Source organism: Schistocerca piceifrons, chromosome 5 (assembly GCF_021461385.2).
Source record: "Schistocerca piceifrons isolate TAMUIC-IGC-003096 chromosome 5, iqSchPice1.1, whole genome shotgun sequence".
Taxonomy (NCBI): Eukaryota; Metazoa; Arthropoda; class Insecta; order Orthoptera; family Acrididae; genus Schistocerca; species Schistocerca piceifrons.
In genome coordinates this window covers 313,948,216-313,968,296 of record NC_060142.1, presented here as the reverse complement: position 1 = coordinate 313,968,296, position 20,081 = coordinate 313,948,216, and the positions used below count along the sequence as shown (strand labels likewise).

General features: G+C 39.4%; 1 protein-coding gene across 1 annotated transcript in view; it reads right to left on the bottom strand.

Annotated features, from left to right (window-relative positions):
• LOC124798257 (non-lysosomal glucosylceramidase) overlaps positions 1–20,081 on the bottom strand; it is a 257,460-nt gene that overhangs the window by 118,713 nt on the left and 118,666 nt on the right. Inside the window, exon 6 of the mRNA XM_047261576.1 lies at positions 2,062–2,168. Within this exon, the coding sequence (XP_047117532.1) occupies positions 2,062–2,168 (107 nt within the window). The remainder of the gene's footprint in view (positions 1–2,061; positions 2,169–20,081) is intronic.

The following is a 20,081-nucleotide window of genomic DNA, read 5'->3' as shown; positions in this document are numbered from 1 at the left end:
TGAGTCATGCATGCATGTCTGTATGAGTGAGGTCAGAGAGAGAGTGTGTGTGTGTGTGTGTGTGTGTGTGTGTGTGTGTGTGTGTGTGTGTGTGTGTTTTGCTACATCTGATGAAGGACTTTGTCGGATAGCTTAATAATACCCAACACACTACTTTTAAACATGCCTGCTTGCCACCCAATGCCTACTCTATATGATGAGTAGTAATCTGCCATAATTACTTTTGTTGTTATTCCATCCTTATTTTCAGTGTTTGAATTCACTGAGGCAAAGTACTTATTGTACCTCCATTTTATAAGATAAAGCCCCAATAAACGAGGAAAAGTAATCATCATATAGCACACTGATGATTTGTTTTGGGGACTCCAAGTTAGATGGCAATTCTATCTTTGCACATATCGTTCCTCAGGGTTTTCAGGCCTTAGGTGTAATCACTGCCTGGTTGGAGTCCAGGCACCAAGCACAGACAACAGCATTACTTGAAACACTTGAAGAAGATGAGTAGATCAGCTGTAGAAATATTGTATGCAAAAATTCAATAGTGACAGAAGTTGGACTGTTTGATTTGACCACTATTAAACATCTAATCCCTTCATGTTCCCTCAAACACTGAGCTTAAAATTCCTTTTATTTCACAATTGCCATGGGAATGAGGAAGTTTCTAACTGGAAGTATTTAAACAAACAAGTATAGCCACTAGTTTAGCGATGGGCAAATCACACACTAACCAAAGAATGCATTCCATTTTGTGCATCACATATACAATAAATTTTTTAAGTATTCCTTAAGGAAATATGGTAATAGAAAGTCCTTGATGGAATATAAAAGTAACAACTCACTGTATAGCAGAGAATCTCTGGCACTGATGGAAGCACCTCATATTACTAAGTTATCATTATGAGCCACAAGGATATCCATCTTACAATATGACATTAAAAAAAAAAACCAATCCCCAGCCTTGAAGAGTCATAGTATAAGAGGTACAACATAGCAGAGACGACAAAATCTGGCATCCACATTGGATAAGGACTGGTGACAGATACTGTTGGTCATCTCTTCAGAGACAGACCAGCATGTGGAAGACACTGAAAAATGAGGAAAAGGCAGACAGTGTCATCTCCGATCAACTGGTCAAATTGTAGACAGCAGGCAGAGGAGAGTATGTGTATGTAAACCTTGTATTTCACAGTTAAGGTTGTCACTGACTATAATAACCTGCAACAAGCATCACAGAGCAATTTGACACTTTTCACAAATAACAAGTTCTGCCAGGGGTAAAAGAAGCAATAAATGACCTAAAATCTCTAGGACTGACCAGGGTTCAGACATTGAACCTTTGTATTTGTAGTCTTGATACTCACTCACCAGACCATTCTACGTGAGACAGAAATGTTTAAACAGTTTTCCATTGTTCGCAAATGAATTTGTAATACTCTTAGTTACTGGTAACAAAAGCCATAGCAAACATTAAAATGGCAATTTATTTATTTTGTGTGTTGTATGAGTGTTCCATAAATAAGAAGTCCTGTTATGGAACAAAGGTTCATGATAAGCACAACAAGTACTGAATTAGTGCAGATAAGTAAATGGAGCCAGATACCAAAAGGAAAGAGCAGATACCAACTGCACACATCACCAAGTCTAACAAATGTTTTTTTGTATAGCTGCATAACTACGTCATATATATTCCACCACGAAAGAACAGCATCCACAATGTAACATACTTTTTGTGCTGATTCTATAACACCAAAGCACGTCTAACAGCCTTGTAAAAGTGATCTATGTATGAATACGACAACAACAACTATTGCTGCTGCTACTACCACCACCACCACCACCACCACCACCATATAATTACATGGTCAATAAAAAGTTATTCCAGAGCAAATGTCATGAAAATTTTGATCTCCATTACAAATGCTGTTATAATGCATTACATGGAAAAATAAAATACATTTTTCTTTTTTTTGATCTGAAAGTGTTCTTGAAGCAAGAAACCAAAACTAGCCTGGAATTATTCAAATGTGACAATCAAACACGAAAGACAAGTTAAAACCTCACCTCTGCCTTTGCTGAAATGGCATAAGTGCATGGCATGCCACCAACAGTGTGGTGTATTAAAACACCCTTAGCACTGTCAGTCTGAAATGCTTCACTCCAGCAACCTCCTGAAAGACAGAATTTTACTATAACAGCATTAGAGGACACAAAGCCAAAGAAAATTAGCATAGCAATATATAAATTGTAATATGTGTTATTTCCCAGAAATAATATGTGAGAAGAGGGGTATCTACATACCAGCTGTAGAAATAGGAAGACCAGAAATGAGTTAACAGATGAAGTGACTTAAAAATAATGTTAAATAACATAACTTCAGGGTTGCCACAAGTTTCCCCAAGTGAAATTCACTGATATTTCCCTGATTTCCATACAAGTTTTAGCATTTTTTCCTGACAAATTTGGAGATCTCAAGGGTAAGATAAGAATTAAGGTGAAAATCTGTTTTTGCCGCCACGGTACATAAACAGTAATGCAAATGAGGCAATATCTAAAAGAAACTTGCATGCAGATGGTGTTCCCTGATGTGAGCAAAATCTTAGGTACTAACATCAACATCTTTTGTAATGAACTGTTTTTAGATGGAGAAAGTAAGCCAAATGGTATATGCGTTTCATTAAGACCACTGATGTTATTTTATTACAATAAAATGAAACACATTTTGTGATCCCATACCCTTTTCCTTGGACAAGACAGATTTAAAATACCTTCACTGATTTCAGGAATAACCTCAGAAAAAAGTAAGCTTCCTGAAAGAAGTGTACAAGGTGGGGAAGAATTTTGTAAACCAGCACTATAGATGACTGCCAATAAAATGTTGGTTTTACTATGTTCGTTATTGTCAGCTATTACCCACTGCAATACAGCTATTATTTTACTGGTTTTTTGTGATTTTTCTTTCAATAAATATACGAGTACACAACATACAAACTGCCAGGGACTGACAATTTTCTCCTTCTTGTTGTCCATACTTTCTAACACACAAACTACTTTTCAAGTGCCAAAATGTACTAGAAGTGCATGGCATACCATTAACAGTGTGGTCCATGGATAAACCATGAAAATTCACTGCATTACGCCACATGAAACAGACCCGGCCTGCAGGCAGATCGGTGAAACTAGATCAAAGAAGCAGGGCCTACACATTAGTGGGAACCGAATGGCTTCAAATTGGCAGGCCCAATCCATTACAGATACCCGTAGAAGTGGCCTGCGGTTTTAACCCATCACAGAAATCCACACGTGTGGCTGCTATTCATGAACTACAGGCAAAATGTTGATGAAATGAGACCACTGTGATCTATCCATGCAACAGATAAATTGTTCAAATACTCTGAGAATCAGTAATAATGAGGAAAGGTAGCAACTCACCATAAAGATGATGGCTGAGCTGCAGACAGGCATGTTGAAAAGACAATCACATTCTCACAACTAAATTTTCAGCCATAGCTTTTGTCATAAAATGAGATCCCACACACATTCACACTATCACTCACACACAACTCATGCACACATAATGGCCGTCTCTGCCCGCCGCATCTACAGTCCCTCAGAATCAGATTCAAGCAAACCACTCCTCGTGCCTCCCTGCCTCTCACTGGCAGCTGCTAGGCTAGTGGCAAGAAGTAGTGGCAGCACTGACTGCAAGCTGAGCAGAGTGGTAGGAAGGAGTGAAGCCGTAGTAATGCGGGGGTAGGGAAGTCGTGCATGTACTCAGCTGCACCCAGACAGCAGCGATGCATTACACTTCAGTAAACAAACCATTTCATCTACTGAGACCAAAATGAGATTTTTCCAGTTTTTTTTCCCCAAATTTCCCTGATATTTCCCTGACATGTTTGAAATTCCCTGATTTCCAGAACCTGTGGTAACCCTGAATTACTCTGGTTGTCTTTTTATTTCTGGTGTGAATTCTTTTTTAACTATTTGACTGCTACATTTGAGACTTGGTGGCTGTCCCTCAGGTGCTGAATACTTCCTTTTCTACTCCCCACCCCCTCTATGGGTTTTGGACAGACACTGGGACAGTTAGGACTCTATATTTACATTCATGTCAGACGTATTTCCAGATGTATACACACGTTTACAACTGACATATCTATACATTTTCTTTAGACTGGACAAAACAATTATTTATTGCTGAATTTTTTTGCAATACATCCTGAAGCATCGAAAAGCACACCGTTAAACTGCACTCTTCACAACACAACTTGTTTGTTGCCAAAGACCATTTTTTGCATGGATTGGCACATCTTATAGGACACACTTTACATTTGCCACCACCTGCTTTTTTTTCAATTCAGTGTGAAAGGTTTCGAAAATTCCTCCAACTACAATGAGGTGAATTTTTTTTATACTACATTTTTGTTGTTTACTTTCTTAAAAAAACAAATGCTCTGACTATTATCATATCCTAATTATTTTTCTTTAATTTGCTGTACCACTTAGAAGAGTTTTACATACTTTCCACCATTTTGATAAGCAAGTAGCTTTCCTCAACTAAGCCCACCAATTTGTTATATCAAATTACCACACATTGTTTCAATTTTAAGAAGCCAGTTTTCTGATCTCTTTTCAAGCATTTCAGTTTTGTGCAAAGACGACAGCATGCAAATTCTCTTTGTAAATGGCTCTCAGCACTATGCGACTTAACTTCTGAGGTCATCAGTCGCCTAGAACTTAGAACTAATTAAACCTAACTAACCTAAGGACATCACACACATCCATGCCTGAGGCAGGATTCGAACCTGCGACCGTAGCAGTCGCTCAATTCCAGACCGTAGCGCCTAGAACCGTACGGCCACTCCGGCCGGCAAATTCTCTTTGTATCCTGCCATTTTGTAGCAATCACTTTTGCTGATTTTGAAGATATGAATGCTACGTCTCCTGTCTTCCATTTCTCCTCCGTTAGCTTCCTATCTCTGAATGTTCAACTGACTGTGCCACATCATACTACCAATAAAACAGATCATGGTCCGTACACCAATTATCCATGAAAAATGTATGCCATTTTTTGTAAATAAGGCTCGAATAATGGGGCAACTGTATTTCCAGACATCCTGTACAACGATTATCAATGTCTGTTTCTGCTGTAACATAAACAACAGAATCTAGTAGAGGATACATCTCACAACTGCAGATTACAAACATTTTAATGCCAAATCTAATTCCTCTTTGCTGGGATGTACTTCATTACTTTTCAGATGACCTTTGATGACACCACAGTTAATCTCTGCTGATTTTCTAGCAGAAAGTTTTGATGAAAAAAATTTGGAAAAGGTATAATTTTCGAGAAGCAATCCCAATTTTGAGGCAAGGTGTTGTCATGAAAGTATAGCAGACTAGACAATGGAAGATACCAATCTCTGAAGTTTACTTTGGGAAAAGACATTGTTTACAACAAGGATCTGCTGACAAGTATTCACGCATCTTTAACCTTTTTACTCTTGTCTTTAAAAAAAGCAGATGCAATAAAAACAAACATTTTAGTGGCATCTGTGTCACTTGCCTTGCTTATTGCAAAGTCTGTCTTCTCTTCAGTATTAGCTAAGCAACACTTATAACAATAATTTATTTCCTGGAAAGTCTTTCAAAAGATTTTTGTATTTAGAAAAGTCTAACAGTTTTCACTTGCATTTACTTGAACTTTCATACTGGCGTAAATCAAATAGATACCTCTCTGCATGTGTATTCACACATTTCTACTTTACTTGTGTTTTCTTTAGGCTTATAAAGACAATGAGATCTGTATGACATATACAGCAACTTTGTCTTTTTGATGTTGCCACTGTGGTAATAAGTACAGATTGTGAAAATCAGCTTGTGAGACTAGAAAATCATTCACAAAAGTATATTCTTCTTCCAAATTTGTATCAGTTGATGAACATAGAAACTCTTCACAATTTTTCACCATCAACATCTGCCCTTACTTATTCAGAGCTCAGGATTTTCTTATGTGCCATGATAAGCTACAATCTAATGAAGTTTGTACTCCAACACAGCTAAGCACTTAACATTCATGAGCCTCCAAACATATGTGTCAGCTGACAGCAACGAGGACATGTTGGTGCTGAATTTTTGTGGTAGTCAACCACACTCAGGGCACAGCACACTTCAATTGTTGTTGCAGTCCATCACAGCAGACTGCTCTCCTCACTTTCAGTTTAACACTGTTATTAGCATGAAGTAACACTTGGCTGTATCACAAATAATCCGCCCATCTACCTAAATCTGATTCTTCTTCCCAACACATTTAAAAGCTGACAATCTATATTAAGATTTATCAAATCTATGTCACATTTATCTGAAGGACAGAGTGAGCACCAATCTGTGGCTGTTTGCTGATAATACTGTAATGTATGGGAAGGTGTAGTCGTTGAGTGTCTGTAAGAATACACAATACAACTTTGACCAAATTTCTAGTTGATGTGATGAATGACAGCTTACTCTAAATGCGTACATTTACCGTATTTTATGGACTATACGAATCGCCGCCTCCACGAACCATGGTTCTTGCCGTTGGTGGGAAAGCCCGCATGCCTCAGCGATACAGATAGCCGTACCATAGGTGCAACAACAACGGAGGGGTATCTGTTGAGAGGCCAGACAAACATGTGGTTTCTGAAAAGGGGCGGCAGCCTTTTCAGTAGTTGCAGGGGCAACAGTCTGGATGACTGACTGATCTGGCCTTGTAACACTAACCAAAATGGCCTTGCTGTGCTGGTACCGCAAACAGCTTAGCAAGGGGAAACTACAGCTATAATTTTTCCCGAGGGCATGCAGCTTTACCGTATAGTTAAATGATGATGGCATCCTCTTGGGTAAAATATTCTGGAGGTAAAATAGTCCCCCATTCAGATCTCCAGGCGGGGACTACTCAGGAGGATGACGTTATCAGGAGAAAGAAATCTGGCGTTCTACGGATCAGAGCATGGAATGTCAGATCCCTTAATCGGACAGGTGGGTTAGAAAATTTAAAAAGGGAAATGGAAAGGTTAAAGTTAGATATGGTGGGAATCAGTGAAGTTCAGTGGCAGGAGGAACAAGACTTCTGGTCAGGTGAATACAGGGTTATAATTACAAAATCAAATAGGGGTAATGCAGAAGTAGGTTCAATAATGAATTTAAAAAAGAGTGCAGGTAAGCTACTACAAAGAACATAATGAACGCATTATTGTGGCCAAGATAGACACGAAGCCCACGCCTACCACAGTAGTACAAGTTTATATGCCAACTATATCTGCAGATGAAGAAGAGATTGATGAAATGTATGATGAGATAAAAGAAATTATTCAGATAGTGAAAGGAGACGAATATTTAAATGTCATGGATGACTGGAATGCGATAGTATGAAAATGAAGAGAAGGATACTTAGTAGGTGAATATGGAATGGGGGTAAGAAATGAAAGAGGAAGCTGCATGGTAGAATTTTGCACAGAACATAACTTAATCATAGCTAACACTTGGTTCAAGAATCATGAAACAAGGTTGTATACACGGAAGAGGCCTGGAGATACTGACAGGTTTCAGATAGATTATATAATGGTAAGACACATTTAGAACCAGATTTTAAATTGTAAGACATTTCCAGAGGCTGATGTAGACTTTGACCACAATCTATTGGTTATGAACTGTAGAGTAAAACTGAAGAAACTGCAAAAAGGTGGGAATTTAAGGAGATGGGACCTGGATAAACTGACAGAACCAGAGGTTGTAGAGAGCTTCAGGGAGAACATAAAGGAACAATTGACAGGAGTGAGGGAAAGAAATATAATAGAAGAAGAATGGATAGCTTTGAGGGATGAAATAGTGAAGGCAGCAGAGAATCAAGTAGGTAAAAAGACGAGGGCAAGTAGAAATCCTTGGGTAACAGAAGAAATATTGAATTTAATTGATGAAAGGAGAAAACACAAAAATGCAGAAAATGAAGCAGGCAAAAAGGAATACATCATCTCACAATTGAGATTGACAGGAAGTGCAAAACGGCTAAGCAGGGATGACTAGAGGACAAATGTAAGGATGTAGAGGCATATCTCACTAGGGGGTAAGATAGAGACTTTTGGAGAAAAGAGAACCACTTGTATAAATATGAAGAGCTCAGATGGAAACCCATTTCTAAGCAAAGAAGAGCAAGAAGAAAGGTGAAAGGAGTACATAGAGGGTCTGTACAAGGGTGATGTACTTGAGGACAATATTATGGAAATGGAAGAGGATGAAGATGAAGATGAAATGGGAGATATGATACTGTGCGAAGAGTTTGAAGAGCACTGAAAGATCCGAGTCGAAACAAGGCCCCAGGAGTAGACAACATTCCATTAGAACTACTGACGGCCTTGGGAGAGCCAACCCTGACAAAACTCTAACATCTGGTGAGCAAGATGTATGAGACAGGCGAAATACCCTCAGACTTCAAGAAGAATACAATAATTCCAATCCCAAAGAAGGCAGGTGTTGACAGATGTGAAAATTACCAAACTATCAGTTTAATAAGTCACGGTTGCAAAATACTAACGCGAATTTTTTATACACGAATGGAAAAACTGGTAGAAGTCGACCTCGGGGAAGATCAGTTCGGATTCCGTAGAAATGTTGGAACACGTGAGGCAATACTGACCCTACAACTTATCTTAGAAGATAGATTAAGGAACGGCAAACCTACTTTTCTAGCATTTGTAGACTTAGAGAAAGCTTTTGACAATGTTGACTGGAATACTCTCTTTCACATTCTGAAAGTGGCTGGGGTAAGTCAGGTGATGCTAAGGAAATTAGATTAGGAAATGAGATGCTTAAAGTAGCAAATGAGTTTTGCTATTTGGGGAGCAAAATAAGTGATGATGGTCAAAATAGAGAGGATATAAAATGTAGACTGGCAATGGCAAGGAAAGCGTTTCTGAAGAATAGAAATTTGTTAACATTGAGTATAGATTTAAGTGTCAGGAAGTTGTTTCTGAAAGTATTTGTATGGAGTGTAGCCATGTATCGAAGTGAAACATGGATGATAAATAGTTTGGACAAGAAGAGAATGGTTTTCGATATGTGGTGCTACAGAAGAATGCTGAAGATTAGATGGGTAGATCACATAACTAACGAGGAGGTACTGAATAGGATTGGGGAGAAGAGAAGTTTGTGGCAAGGGATCGGTTGGTAGGACATGTTCCGAGACATCGAGGGATCACCAATTTAGTACTGGAGGACAGCGCGGAGTGTAAAAATCATAGAGGGAGACCAGAGATGAATACACTAAGCAGATTCAGAAGGATGTAGGTTGCAGTAGGTACTGGGAAATGAAGCAGCTTGTGCAGGATAGAGTAGCATGGGGAGCTGGATCAAACCAGTCCTTGGACTGAAGACCACAACAACAAGATGCACCTTAGTTTTTAAGCAATTTTTTTATAAAATTGAACTGACCTACAAAATCCCTAAAAATTGTCTTCTAGCCTTTCTTCTTCTTCTTCTTCCTCCGCCTCTTCATCGTCATCATTGTTCTCTTCATATATAAGATGGTCTTCACTGCCACTGAGAGCATTACTTATGCTGCACCTCTTGAAAGTGTCTTCACTCACTCTGGACCATGACTGCTTCATCAGGGTGTATACACAGACAAGGAAAAAAAAATCCCCTGTTTTTTTTCCGAATTTACTGGTTAAAAAATACACTTTCACCGTGGTGAAAATACACCTTTCCTGAGCCAACCAAACACAGAACATTACTTTCCGTAGCATTGAAATTGAGATCGAAATGCCGTTTTGTAAGCCAATCATAGCTCATGTCACATGATCTCGCCAACCAATGATAGCAGATCACATTTACATGGGGCTACCAAAACCAGATTTCATAAACAATCTTCCAATACCACTCCTGGTTACCGGTTTTCCAGTTCCGCAATCTATTTTCACTGTCATGTAAATGCAGCTGATACTGAAACATGCTAAGGCTGTCTGCTTTCGTCTGTTAAAAAAAAAAAAAAAAAACAGCTAATATTGAGGGAGTGACTTTTTGCACAGTGAAAGATACGTAGAAATATGAGACTGAAGCTGTTTACACCTCGTCTTACTGAAGAGAAATAGAAACTGTGCTGACTAAACCATAAACTGTATCTTCTGTTTTCCAGGCGCCATAGGTAACTGGGCTAGCAAATCCATTTCATACCTTAATGTGTAAACATGACAGCGAAAAATGGTTTCCGAAATTCGCTTTTCATCTTTCAGAAGATGTGTCACATGTACACGTAGTGATTCAGAGCATAGGACATGTTATGTAGTCAGCCTATGGCAACATCACTGTTAAGTAGTGCAAACATTCAAATAGAAAATGTTAATGGTATAAATTAATGTACATAGTGTAGCTACAAGAAAAGCTAAGCTTTCACATGCAATATTTGTCTTTTTTGCACATGTTACACTTTGATACATCACACAAATGTGCCAGTAAAATTTTAAGTAATGACATATATGTCTGGTCTTTTGGGCTCAAAATTCTTGTAAGTGGCTGGCGCTCAAAGTGTTAAGCTTTAAATGAAACTCAAACACTGTGTGATTTAAGAAATTCAAAGCACATGCACACACGTAATATACCTCATATTGTGTAAAATGAAATGTACTTTGAAAGTAACGCTTTTCAAGCGACCAATCGCAATATTTTCCAGTGACCTCTTAGAATTCGTTTCATCAGTTGCCAGAGAGTACCATAAAACGGCGTTACTGTACCTGCGCAGCTACGATGACGTAGGTATGTTCGTATGTATAAGGCATTAAGAGATTTTACATTATGTCATAAATGAAACAGGACATCAGAGATACTCCAAGAGTATTTGAATTTTGTAAACCATACTAAAATACATAATTTGTATGTCCAAATTCACAAAGAGGTACGCCCCAAGCTGATATTAAACTTTTCAGTGTGGTTTTTAGACTGCAAATTTTCTTGAAGTACCAGTATTGTATTATCTCATGTTTAGTTCTTTATTACGGCATAATGTCATATGTCGCAAAAGATAACAATGTGCACTTGAAATTCCACAAACAGTTGACACTAGCCAATCGGGTTTCAAATAAACTGACTTCCACTGCAGAAAAGATTAATTAAAGTCATTTTTTTTTAGCAAACTGATAAAAATAACTTCACTGTTCTAAAAGGCAATTAATACCAGACGGACAAAAACCTGGGAATAAAATAAAATCAGAAAACTGAAACTAAAAATATATTTTAGCCTTCCATAATTATGTGACTATTTTAATTCACTTCATAGCTCCTGACCACAGAAATCCATTTTGTTCTTGAGAGCTGTAAACCAAGAGGAAACAGCGAAATCACCAAGCGTAAAAACAGTTCACACGGAGACCACCCTTCATCCCACTATAACTCAGACTGCTTTGTGCAAGTGTGAATCTGGCAGCCTGAGTGCACCAGAAAAATGTTTTCAGGTAGCATCTGACTGCTTGTTGCTACTACTGATACAGCCCATGTCTAGTTACCTAGGATACAGCTAACAGCCGCACTTCAAGTAGCCAGAAGGGGGAGAAGGTACCACTCATACGCAATTCCACTGTGCATGTGCGTAAGCCCGCTGGCAGCAGCTCAAATGAACCTAAAGCCTAGTTTACATGATGATAATAGATTGCAGGCAACTGCGCTACCGGCCACTGCGCATGGGCACTGTGCGTTTGCTTAACTCGCTGGTGAAACTAAAAGCTTTCGGACTGCACATTTTGGAGGTTACGTGTTTTCATAGTGTGGACAAACTGAACTATGAACTGGAGAACGAAGACTAATGTTCCCTTTTTGGATATCTATGCTTTGCATAGGCGTTTGTGGGATTTCAATGATGCTGACTACAAAAATAAGCAACATATTGGTGCTCGTGAGACCAAAATGTATGATCAGAACATAAATGCTTTCATAATATCTGAGCTGCAGGGCAAAATCGATTGAATTAGGAGCACATATGCAACTGAATTAAGAAAAATACAAGCAAGTACAATTCTAGCTGTTAAAATGCTCTCGTCTATAAGACTAAAATCCCATTGAGTTGGCAGACTCTTTTTTTAAATAATATTGTTGACAGGAGGGAAGGGTACACAAATCAAGAAGCTGCATTCTTTATTCAATATTAATCTATTTAAAACTTCGCAGCAATGCTCCCCAATTACATATGTTTGAATTTTGAAATACTGCCACCATATAGATCTATCTTCAAGACAGTAGTTTGCAAACCATTCTCTTCTTAATGGAGCCTGCTTCGAATTATTATTGCTGTTAATGTTAATAATTATTGCTGTTAATTAAAAAGTGTCATCACCAAGTAAAACTGCACCTTCTAGCATGCCAAGTGATTTCGATTGTAATGCATGCAATGTGATATTAACTTCAATTCTGGCGACAGTGCTTCATGCATTACAGTATCTTTTGCTTGTCGCATAATTAAGTCTATTAAGAAGAAATGTGAATAGTTCTGGTGACATTCTAAGATAATTAAAAGAACTTCTTGGATCTTCCATTATATATTTCAGCAAGGTTGCTAAGCAACTGAGCTGATGTGTTTTCCTCATCCAGTCATGAATTGAAACACGTTTCTTATTTTTTCCCCCCCCCCATGAACCACGGACCTTGCCGTTGGTGGGGAGGCTTGCGTGCCTCAACGATACAGATAGCCATACCGTAGGTGCAACCACAACGAAGGGGTATCTGTTGAGAGGCCAGACAAACGTGTGGTTCCTGAAGAGGGGCAGCAGCCTTTTCAGTAGTTGCAGGGGCAACAGTCTAGATGATTGACTGATCTAGCCTTGTAACACTAACCAAAATGGCCTTGCTGTTCTGGTACTGCGAACGGCTGAAAGCAAGGAGAAGCTACAGCCGTAATTTTTCCCGAGGGCATGCAGCTTTACTGTATGATTAAATGATGATGGCGTCCTCTTCGGTAAAATATTCCGGAGGTAAAATAGTCCCCCATTCGGATCTCCGGGCGGGGACTACTCAACAGGACGTCGTTTGCAGGAGAAAGATAACTGGCGTTCTACGGATCGGAGCGTGCAATGTCAGATCCCTTAATAAGGAAGGTAGGTTAGAAAATTTAAAAAGGGAAATGGATAGGTTAAAGTTAGATATAGTGGGAATTAGTGAAGTTCGGTGGCAGGACGAACAAGACTTCTGGACAGGTGAATACAGGGTTATAAATACAAAATCAAATAGGGGTAATGCAGGAGTAGGTTTAATAATGAATAAAAAACATAGGAGTGTGGGTAAGCTACTACAAACAGCATAGTGAGCGCATTATTGTGGCCAAGGTAGATACAAAGCCCACACCTAATACAGTAGTACAAGTTTATATGCCAACTAGTTCTGCAGATGATGAAGAAATTGAGGAAATGTAGTATGAGATAAAAGAAATTATTCAGGTAGTGAAGGCAGACAAGAATTTAATAGTCATGGGTGACTGGAATTCGAGAGTAGGAAAAGGAAGAGAAGGAAACGTAGTAGGTGAATATGGATTGGGGCTAAGACATGAAAGAGGAAGCCACCTGGTAGAATTTTGCGCAGAGCATAACTTCATCATAGCTAATACTTGGTTTAAGAATCATGAAACAAGGTTGTATACATGGAAGAACCCTGGAGATACTAAAAGGTATCAGATAGATTATACAATGGTAAGACAGAGATTTAGGAACCAGGTATTAAATTGTAAGACATTTCCAGGGGCAGATGTGGACTCTGACCACAATCTATTAGTTATGAACTGTAGACTAAAACTGAAGAAACTGCAAAAAGGTGGGAATTTAAGGAGATGGGACCTGGATAAACTGAAAGAACCAGAGATTGTACAGAGTTTCAGGGAGAGCATACGGGAACAATTGACAGGAATGGGGGAAAGAAATACAGTAGAAGAAGAATGGGTAGCTTTGAGGGATGAAATAGTGAAGGCAGCAGAGGATCAAATAGGTAAAAAGACGGGGGCTAGTAGAAACCCTTGGGTAACAGAAGAAATACTGAATTTAATTGATGAAAGGAGAAAATATAAAAATGCAGTAAATGAAGCAGGCAAAAAGGAATACAAACGTCTCAAAAATGAGATCGACAGGAAGTGCAAAATGGCTAAGCAGGGATGGCTAGAGGACAAATGTAAGGATGTAGACGCTTATCTCACTAGGGGTAAGATAGATAGTGCCTACAGGAAAATTAAAGAGACCTTTGGAGAAAGGAGAACCACTTGCATGAATATCAAGAGCTCAGATGGAAACCCAGTTCTAAGCAAATAAGGGAAAGCAGAAAGGTGGAAGGAGTATATAGAGGGCCTATACAAGGGCGATGTACTTGAGGACAATATTATGGAAATGGAAGAGGATGTAGATGAAGATGAAATGGGAGATATGATATTGCGTGAAGAGTTTGACAGAGCACTGAAAGACCTGAGTCGAAACAAGGCTCCCGGAGTAGACAACATTCCATTAGAACTGCTGACAACCTTGAGAGAGCCAGTCCCGACAAAACTCTACCATCTGGTGAGCAAGATGTATGAGACAGGCGAAATACCCTCAGACTTCAAGAAGAATATAATAATCCCAATCCCAAAGAAAGAAGGTGTTGACAGATGAGAAAATTACCGAACTATCAGTTTAATAAGTCACAGCTGCAAAATACTAACACGAATTCTTTACAGATGAATGGAAAAACTGATAGAAGCCGACCTCGCGGAAGATCCGTTTGGATTCCGTAGAAATGTTGGAACACATGAGGCAATACTGACCCTACGACTTACCTTAGAAGAAAGATTAAGGAAAGGCAAACCTACATTTCTAGCATGTGTAGACTTAGAGAAAGCTTTTGACAATGTTGATTGGAATACTCTCTTTCAAATTCTGAAGGTGGCAGGGGTAAAATACAGAGATCGAAAGGCTATTTACAATTTGTACAGAAAGCAGATGGCAGTTGTAAGAGTTGAGGGGTATGAAAGGGAAGCAGTGGTTGGGAAGGGAGTGAGACAGGGTTGTAGTCTATTCCCGATGTTATTCAATCTGTATACTGAGCAAGCAATAAAGGAAACAAAAGAAAAGTTTGGAGTAGGTATTAAAATACATGGAGAAGAAATTAAAACTTTGAGGTTCGCCGATGACATTGTAATTCTGTCGGAGACAACAAAGGACTTGGAAGAGCAGTTGAATGGAATGGACAGTGTCTTGAAAGGAGGGTATAAGATGAACATCAACAAAAGCAAAATGAGGATAATGGAATGTAGTCAAATTAAGTCGGGTGATGCTGAGGGAATTAGATTAGGAAATGAGACACTTAAAGTAGTAAAGGGGTTTTGCTATTTGGGGAGCAAAATAACTGATGATGGTCAAAGTAGAGAGGATATAAAATGTAGACTTGCAATGGCAAGGGAAGCGTTTCTGAAGAAGAGAAATTTGTTAACATCGAGTATAGATTTAAGTGTCAGGAAGTCGTTTCTGAAAGTATTTGTACGGAGTGTAGCCATGTATGGAAGTGAAACGTGGACGATAAATAGCTTAGACAAGAAGAGAATAGAAGCTTTCGAAATGTGGTGCTACAGAAGAATGCTGAAGATTAGATGGGTTGATCACATAACTAATGAGGAGGTATTGAATAGAATTGGGGAGAAGAGGAGCTTGTGGCACAACTTGACTAGAAGAAGGGATCGGTTGGTAGGACATGTTCTGAGACATCGAGGGATCACCAATTTAGTATTGGAGGGCAGCGTGGAGGGTAAAAATCGTAGAGGGAGACCAAGAGATGAATAACTAAGCAGATTCAGAAGGATGTAGGTTGCAGTAGGTACTGGGAGATGATGAAGCTTGCACAGGATAGAGTAGCATGGAGAGCTGCATCAAACCAGTCTCAGGACTGAAGACCACAACAACAACATGCAGCAATTCCATGCAACAAGCTTTAACCCCATCACAACTCGTACAATGTGCAGCTGTCAAATCTTTCATTTCAGACACGACTCAGGAACCCACAAAACGACGAAGCTGAAGTGTATATTGGTGTCGCCGTGTCGACAGTCATGCATTAAACCTTTTGCACACAACTCACTCCATGCAAAAAGTGGCACTACCCTATGTCGTCATGTAAACTAGGCTTAATGTTAACCGTTGTGATGTCAAGCCCATCGGAAGCAGTTTGTTGTTATGAAGTATTGCATAGTCTTCGTCTTACAGCCTTCGACACATTTTGCTGTAAGCATTCCCGTGTGTGTGCACGCTGTGTTTTGGTGTCGTAAATGGTGTTTTTCCTTTGCAACTTAAGTTTTATTTATTTTTTTCCTCATTTATGTTTTTACATTTGTGGGCTGCGTTTACATGAAATCGGTGGGCCCTCTTCTCCAACTGAACCAATAATTGACTGGAAATTGTTATGTTTGGCTACTTTGAGACCATTTGCAACCATTCATGGACTTCATGGTTCCAAACAAAGAGGGAATTTTTATGGGTGACATTGTGCCATGCCGTGACTGATTTGATTAACATTCTGGACAATTATTTGGTCACCCTCGTCACACGACACGAATCCCATCAAATATTTACAGGACATAAACAAGAGGTCATTTGTACACAACATGCTGCAACGGAAACACTTTCACAATTATGAATGGCTGCAGAGGAAGCAGGCTCAATACTTCTGCAGAGAACTTCCACAGGTGATCTACGATGGACAAAAAAAGAGGTCCGACGCAATATTAGCAGGTATCCCTTGACTTTTCTCACCTCAGTGTATAGCATTACAGGACGACAGCATCAAAGAAAGGCACGAGAAGGCAGAGGGAGTAGGAGAGGCATGCGCAAGAGAATGCACCCAGGAAGGAAAAAATGGCCACCATAGCTCAGGGGTCTGTTTGTAACACACACGAACTCACTAAACAGCTGTGAGCTGCCTGGTGAGCTTCACACACATGAAGAGACTACATAGGTAGCAGGAGCTGTGTTGAGTGGATTAAGTTGTAAGTCTCAGAAAGGCACAAACAGGGATTCATATTACAAGTTTAGATTAAAGAAACATCAGGATTATGGCTGCCCTAAATTGTTGGTGCTGTGTTGGGAAAATATCAGAGCATGTGCTGACAAAAAGCCCTGACCCTGAAATCATCATCAGGCGCAAAGTGCTGGCTAATGCCTGAGATAAGTACAGCCAAAGTTTTTACCAAGGAAGTAATGGCATTCAAAAACCAAAGATTAAACTCAGTTGGTGGTGGCTTGTTTGTTGCTATTTTTATAAATTTATCCTGTAGTGAAATTGAAGTAGGTAGCTGCTGTACGTATAAATAACAGATTAAAATTAATAATTTTTTTTACTAATTCCCATCTCAGATCATATAGTTGCTGAAGAGTTCAAAGAAAACTGACCCACGGGTATTATGATGGATACAAGAATTAGTGACCACAAGGTCCTTGTAGTGCAGGATATGTACACAGACAAGGAAAAAAATTCCCTGATTTTTCCCGATATGCCGGTTAAAAAATATACTTTTTCCCAGGCAAGAATACACTTTTTCCATGCTAAGTGACAGTAGGTTTCCCATAGATTTTCCCTTGGAACTGTAAAACTTATCAATCCTTCGAATGGTTAACATTTTATACATTGGTGTACAACTTCCTAGCACTTTAGAGGAGGGGAAGGGGGATGGGGAGGGGGGGGGAGGGGGAAGAAACAGGGGAGAGAAGTTTTGGAAAGCCCTGTGATGTTCAGCAACATGTATATGCTGCATATTTTGGTATTACTAAAGAATAAATTGGAATTGCACCAAACACAGTACATTAGTTTCCTAAGCGTTGAAATCAAGATTGTGATGCCCTTTTGCAAGCCAATCATATCTCATGCCACATGATCTTGCCAGCCGATGACAGCAGATATTCAAAGCACAGGACATGTGTTGTACTCAGCCAATAGCAAGATCACTGTTACGTAGCGTGAACACATAAAGAGGAAAAGTTTGTGGTTTACATTAATATACCTAGTGTAGCTACAAGAAAAACTAAGCTTTCATATATTTTATTGGTCTCTAAGATTAATAAGCTACAAGGGAAGTTAAGCTGTCACATGTAATATTGATCTTTTTTGCGTGTGTTATACTTTAAGATACACCATACAAATGTGCCAGTAAATTTAAAATAATGACGTAAATGTGTGGTCTTCTGGGCTTAAAATTCTTCTAAGTGGCTGGTCCTCAAAGTGTTCAGTTTTACATGAGAGTCAAATGCCCTGTGATTTAAGAAATTCATTCCACTTTCTCACACGTAACATAATTCATCTTGTGTAAAAGGAAATTTACTTTGAAAGTAATGCTTTTCAAACCACCATTCACAATAGTTTACTGAGACTGTTAGAAATAGGTTCATTTTAGCAGTTGCCAGAGTGTCAGAATACAGGCATTATTGCATGTGCGCAGCTGCCCTGATTAGGAAGCCCCCATGTTCGTATGTATAAAGCAGAGATCTTACATTACACCATAAAAGAAACAGAACATCAGAGAATACTCCAAGAGCTTGGAATTTCGTAAACCATACTAAAATGCATAATTTGGCTTGACCATAGGGCAGACCTAAGGGTTGCATCACATGTCTCATCATGAAAATTCTCTCACCCTTCTCAGTCTCCCACAAATCAAGACACTCTCTAGTAGTAAGAACCACCATCTGTGTTCTTATTTGTGTGTACTTTCTGACAGAGCTCACAGCAATAAATACAGAGGAAATCAGTTTGTGCCTGGATACTACCACTCAGGAGACCCAGTCATATTGGCAGGAGACGTGAATTGCCGTGTGAACATCCCTTCAAGGAAAATGACACGTCATGAACTACTTGGAGGAGGAAGGCTTTGCACTTGTCAATAACAAAGCAACCCACACTTATTTCTGTCAGAATGGTGCAAGCACAATTGATCTCATATTTGTGAACTCCAAACTTAAACCACTAGAACAACGTATCATCCTGGAAGTGGAAAGGAAACACCTACCAGTGGAAACATTGCTACAACTAGAGAACACAGTAAAAAAAGAAGGCCGAAAAATACAGTCAAGTTAAACAGGAAGGCAGACATATCAGCACTGGGCAGTGTCGGCACAGTACAATAACAACATTGCTACAAGGAGAGAATCTCAATGAACCAGTATCATGGATGGAAGGGCTCATCCTACAGACAGCTCACACAGTAGACATAGCAAAACAGAAAGCTAAACCATGGTTCAACAAGGAATGTTACGAAGTCAGACAGAAAGCCATCAATGCCATGCATATAGCCAGAAGAACTCAATCATGGGATGACTTGGGCTGCTATGGTGAGCTGAGGAGAGAGTACAGAATCAAGATATAGGAAGTGCAAAGGGTATTCTGGGAGGAAGAGGAAAAACGTCTAATAGAATCTGCGAGACAGAGACCGTACAAGGCTCTTCAGCCAAAGCAGCCAAAATTCCCAGGCAACATCCCAATGAAAGTGTGGGAAAGACATTTAAGGTCAATCCTTCTGGTTGACGACACACGCCCCCCCGGCAAGAAGCCCCACAGCGACTCCAGCCCCTACAGAGGAGACTGAATTTTTCAGAGAAGAAGAAATAATTCACACAGTTATAAGCATGAAGAACAATAAAGCATGTGGCCCAGACATCTATAACAAGCACCTGAAAAACCATGCTCTCTGTGCTAGTGATTCCACTCACAGCGCTCTTCAATGAGGGCCTGAAGCAAGGAATTGTACCGGATCAGTGGAAACATAGGTGATAATGCTGTACAAGGGAAAAGGTAACATGGCTGACCCAAATGCATACAGAGGCATTGCACTACAGAACACCCTATTCGAGATCTTTAAAACACTACTGTGTAAGCATCTTAGAGAGATCATCGATGAGAAACTCCCCGATTCACAGTTTGGTTTCAGATGTTGGCGATCAACAACACAAGCTGTACACAGTCTCCAAACCAATATAGAAATGGCCTTAACGAACCGAAGGGGAAAGCTTCATGCAATTTTATAGACTACACCAAGACATTTGACAAAATCAGTAGATCCATTCTAATTA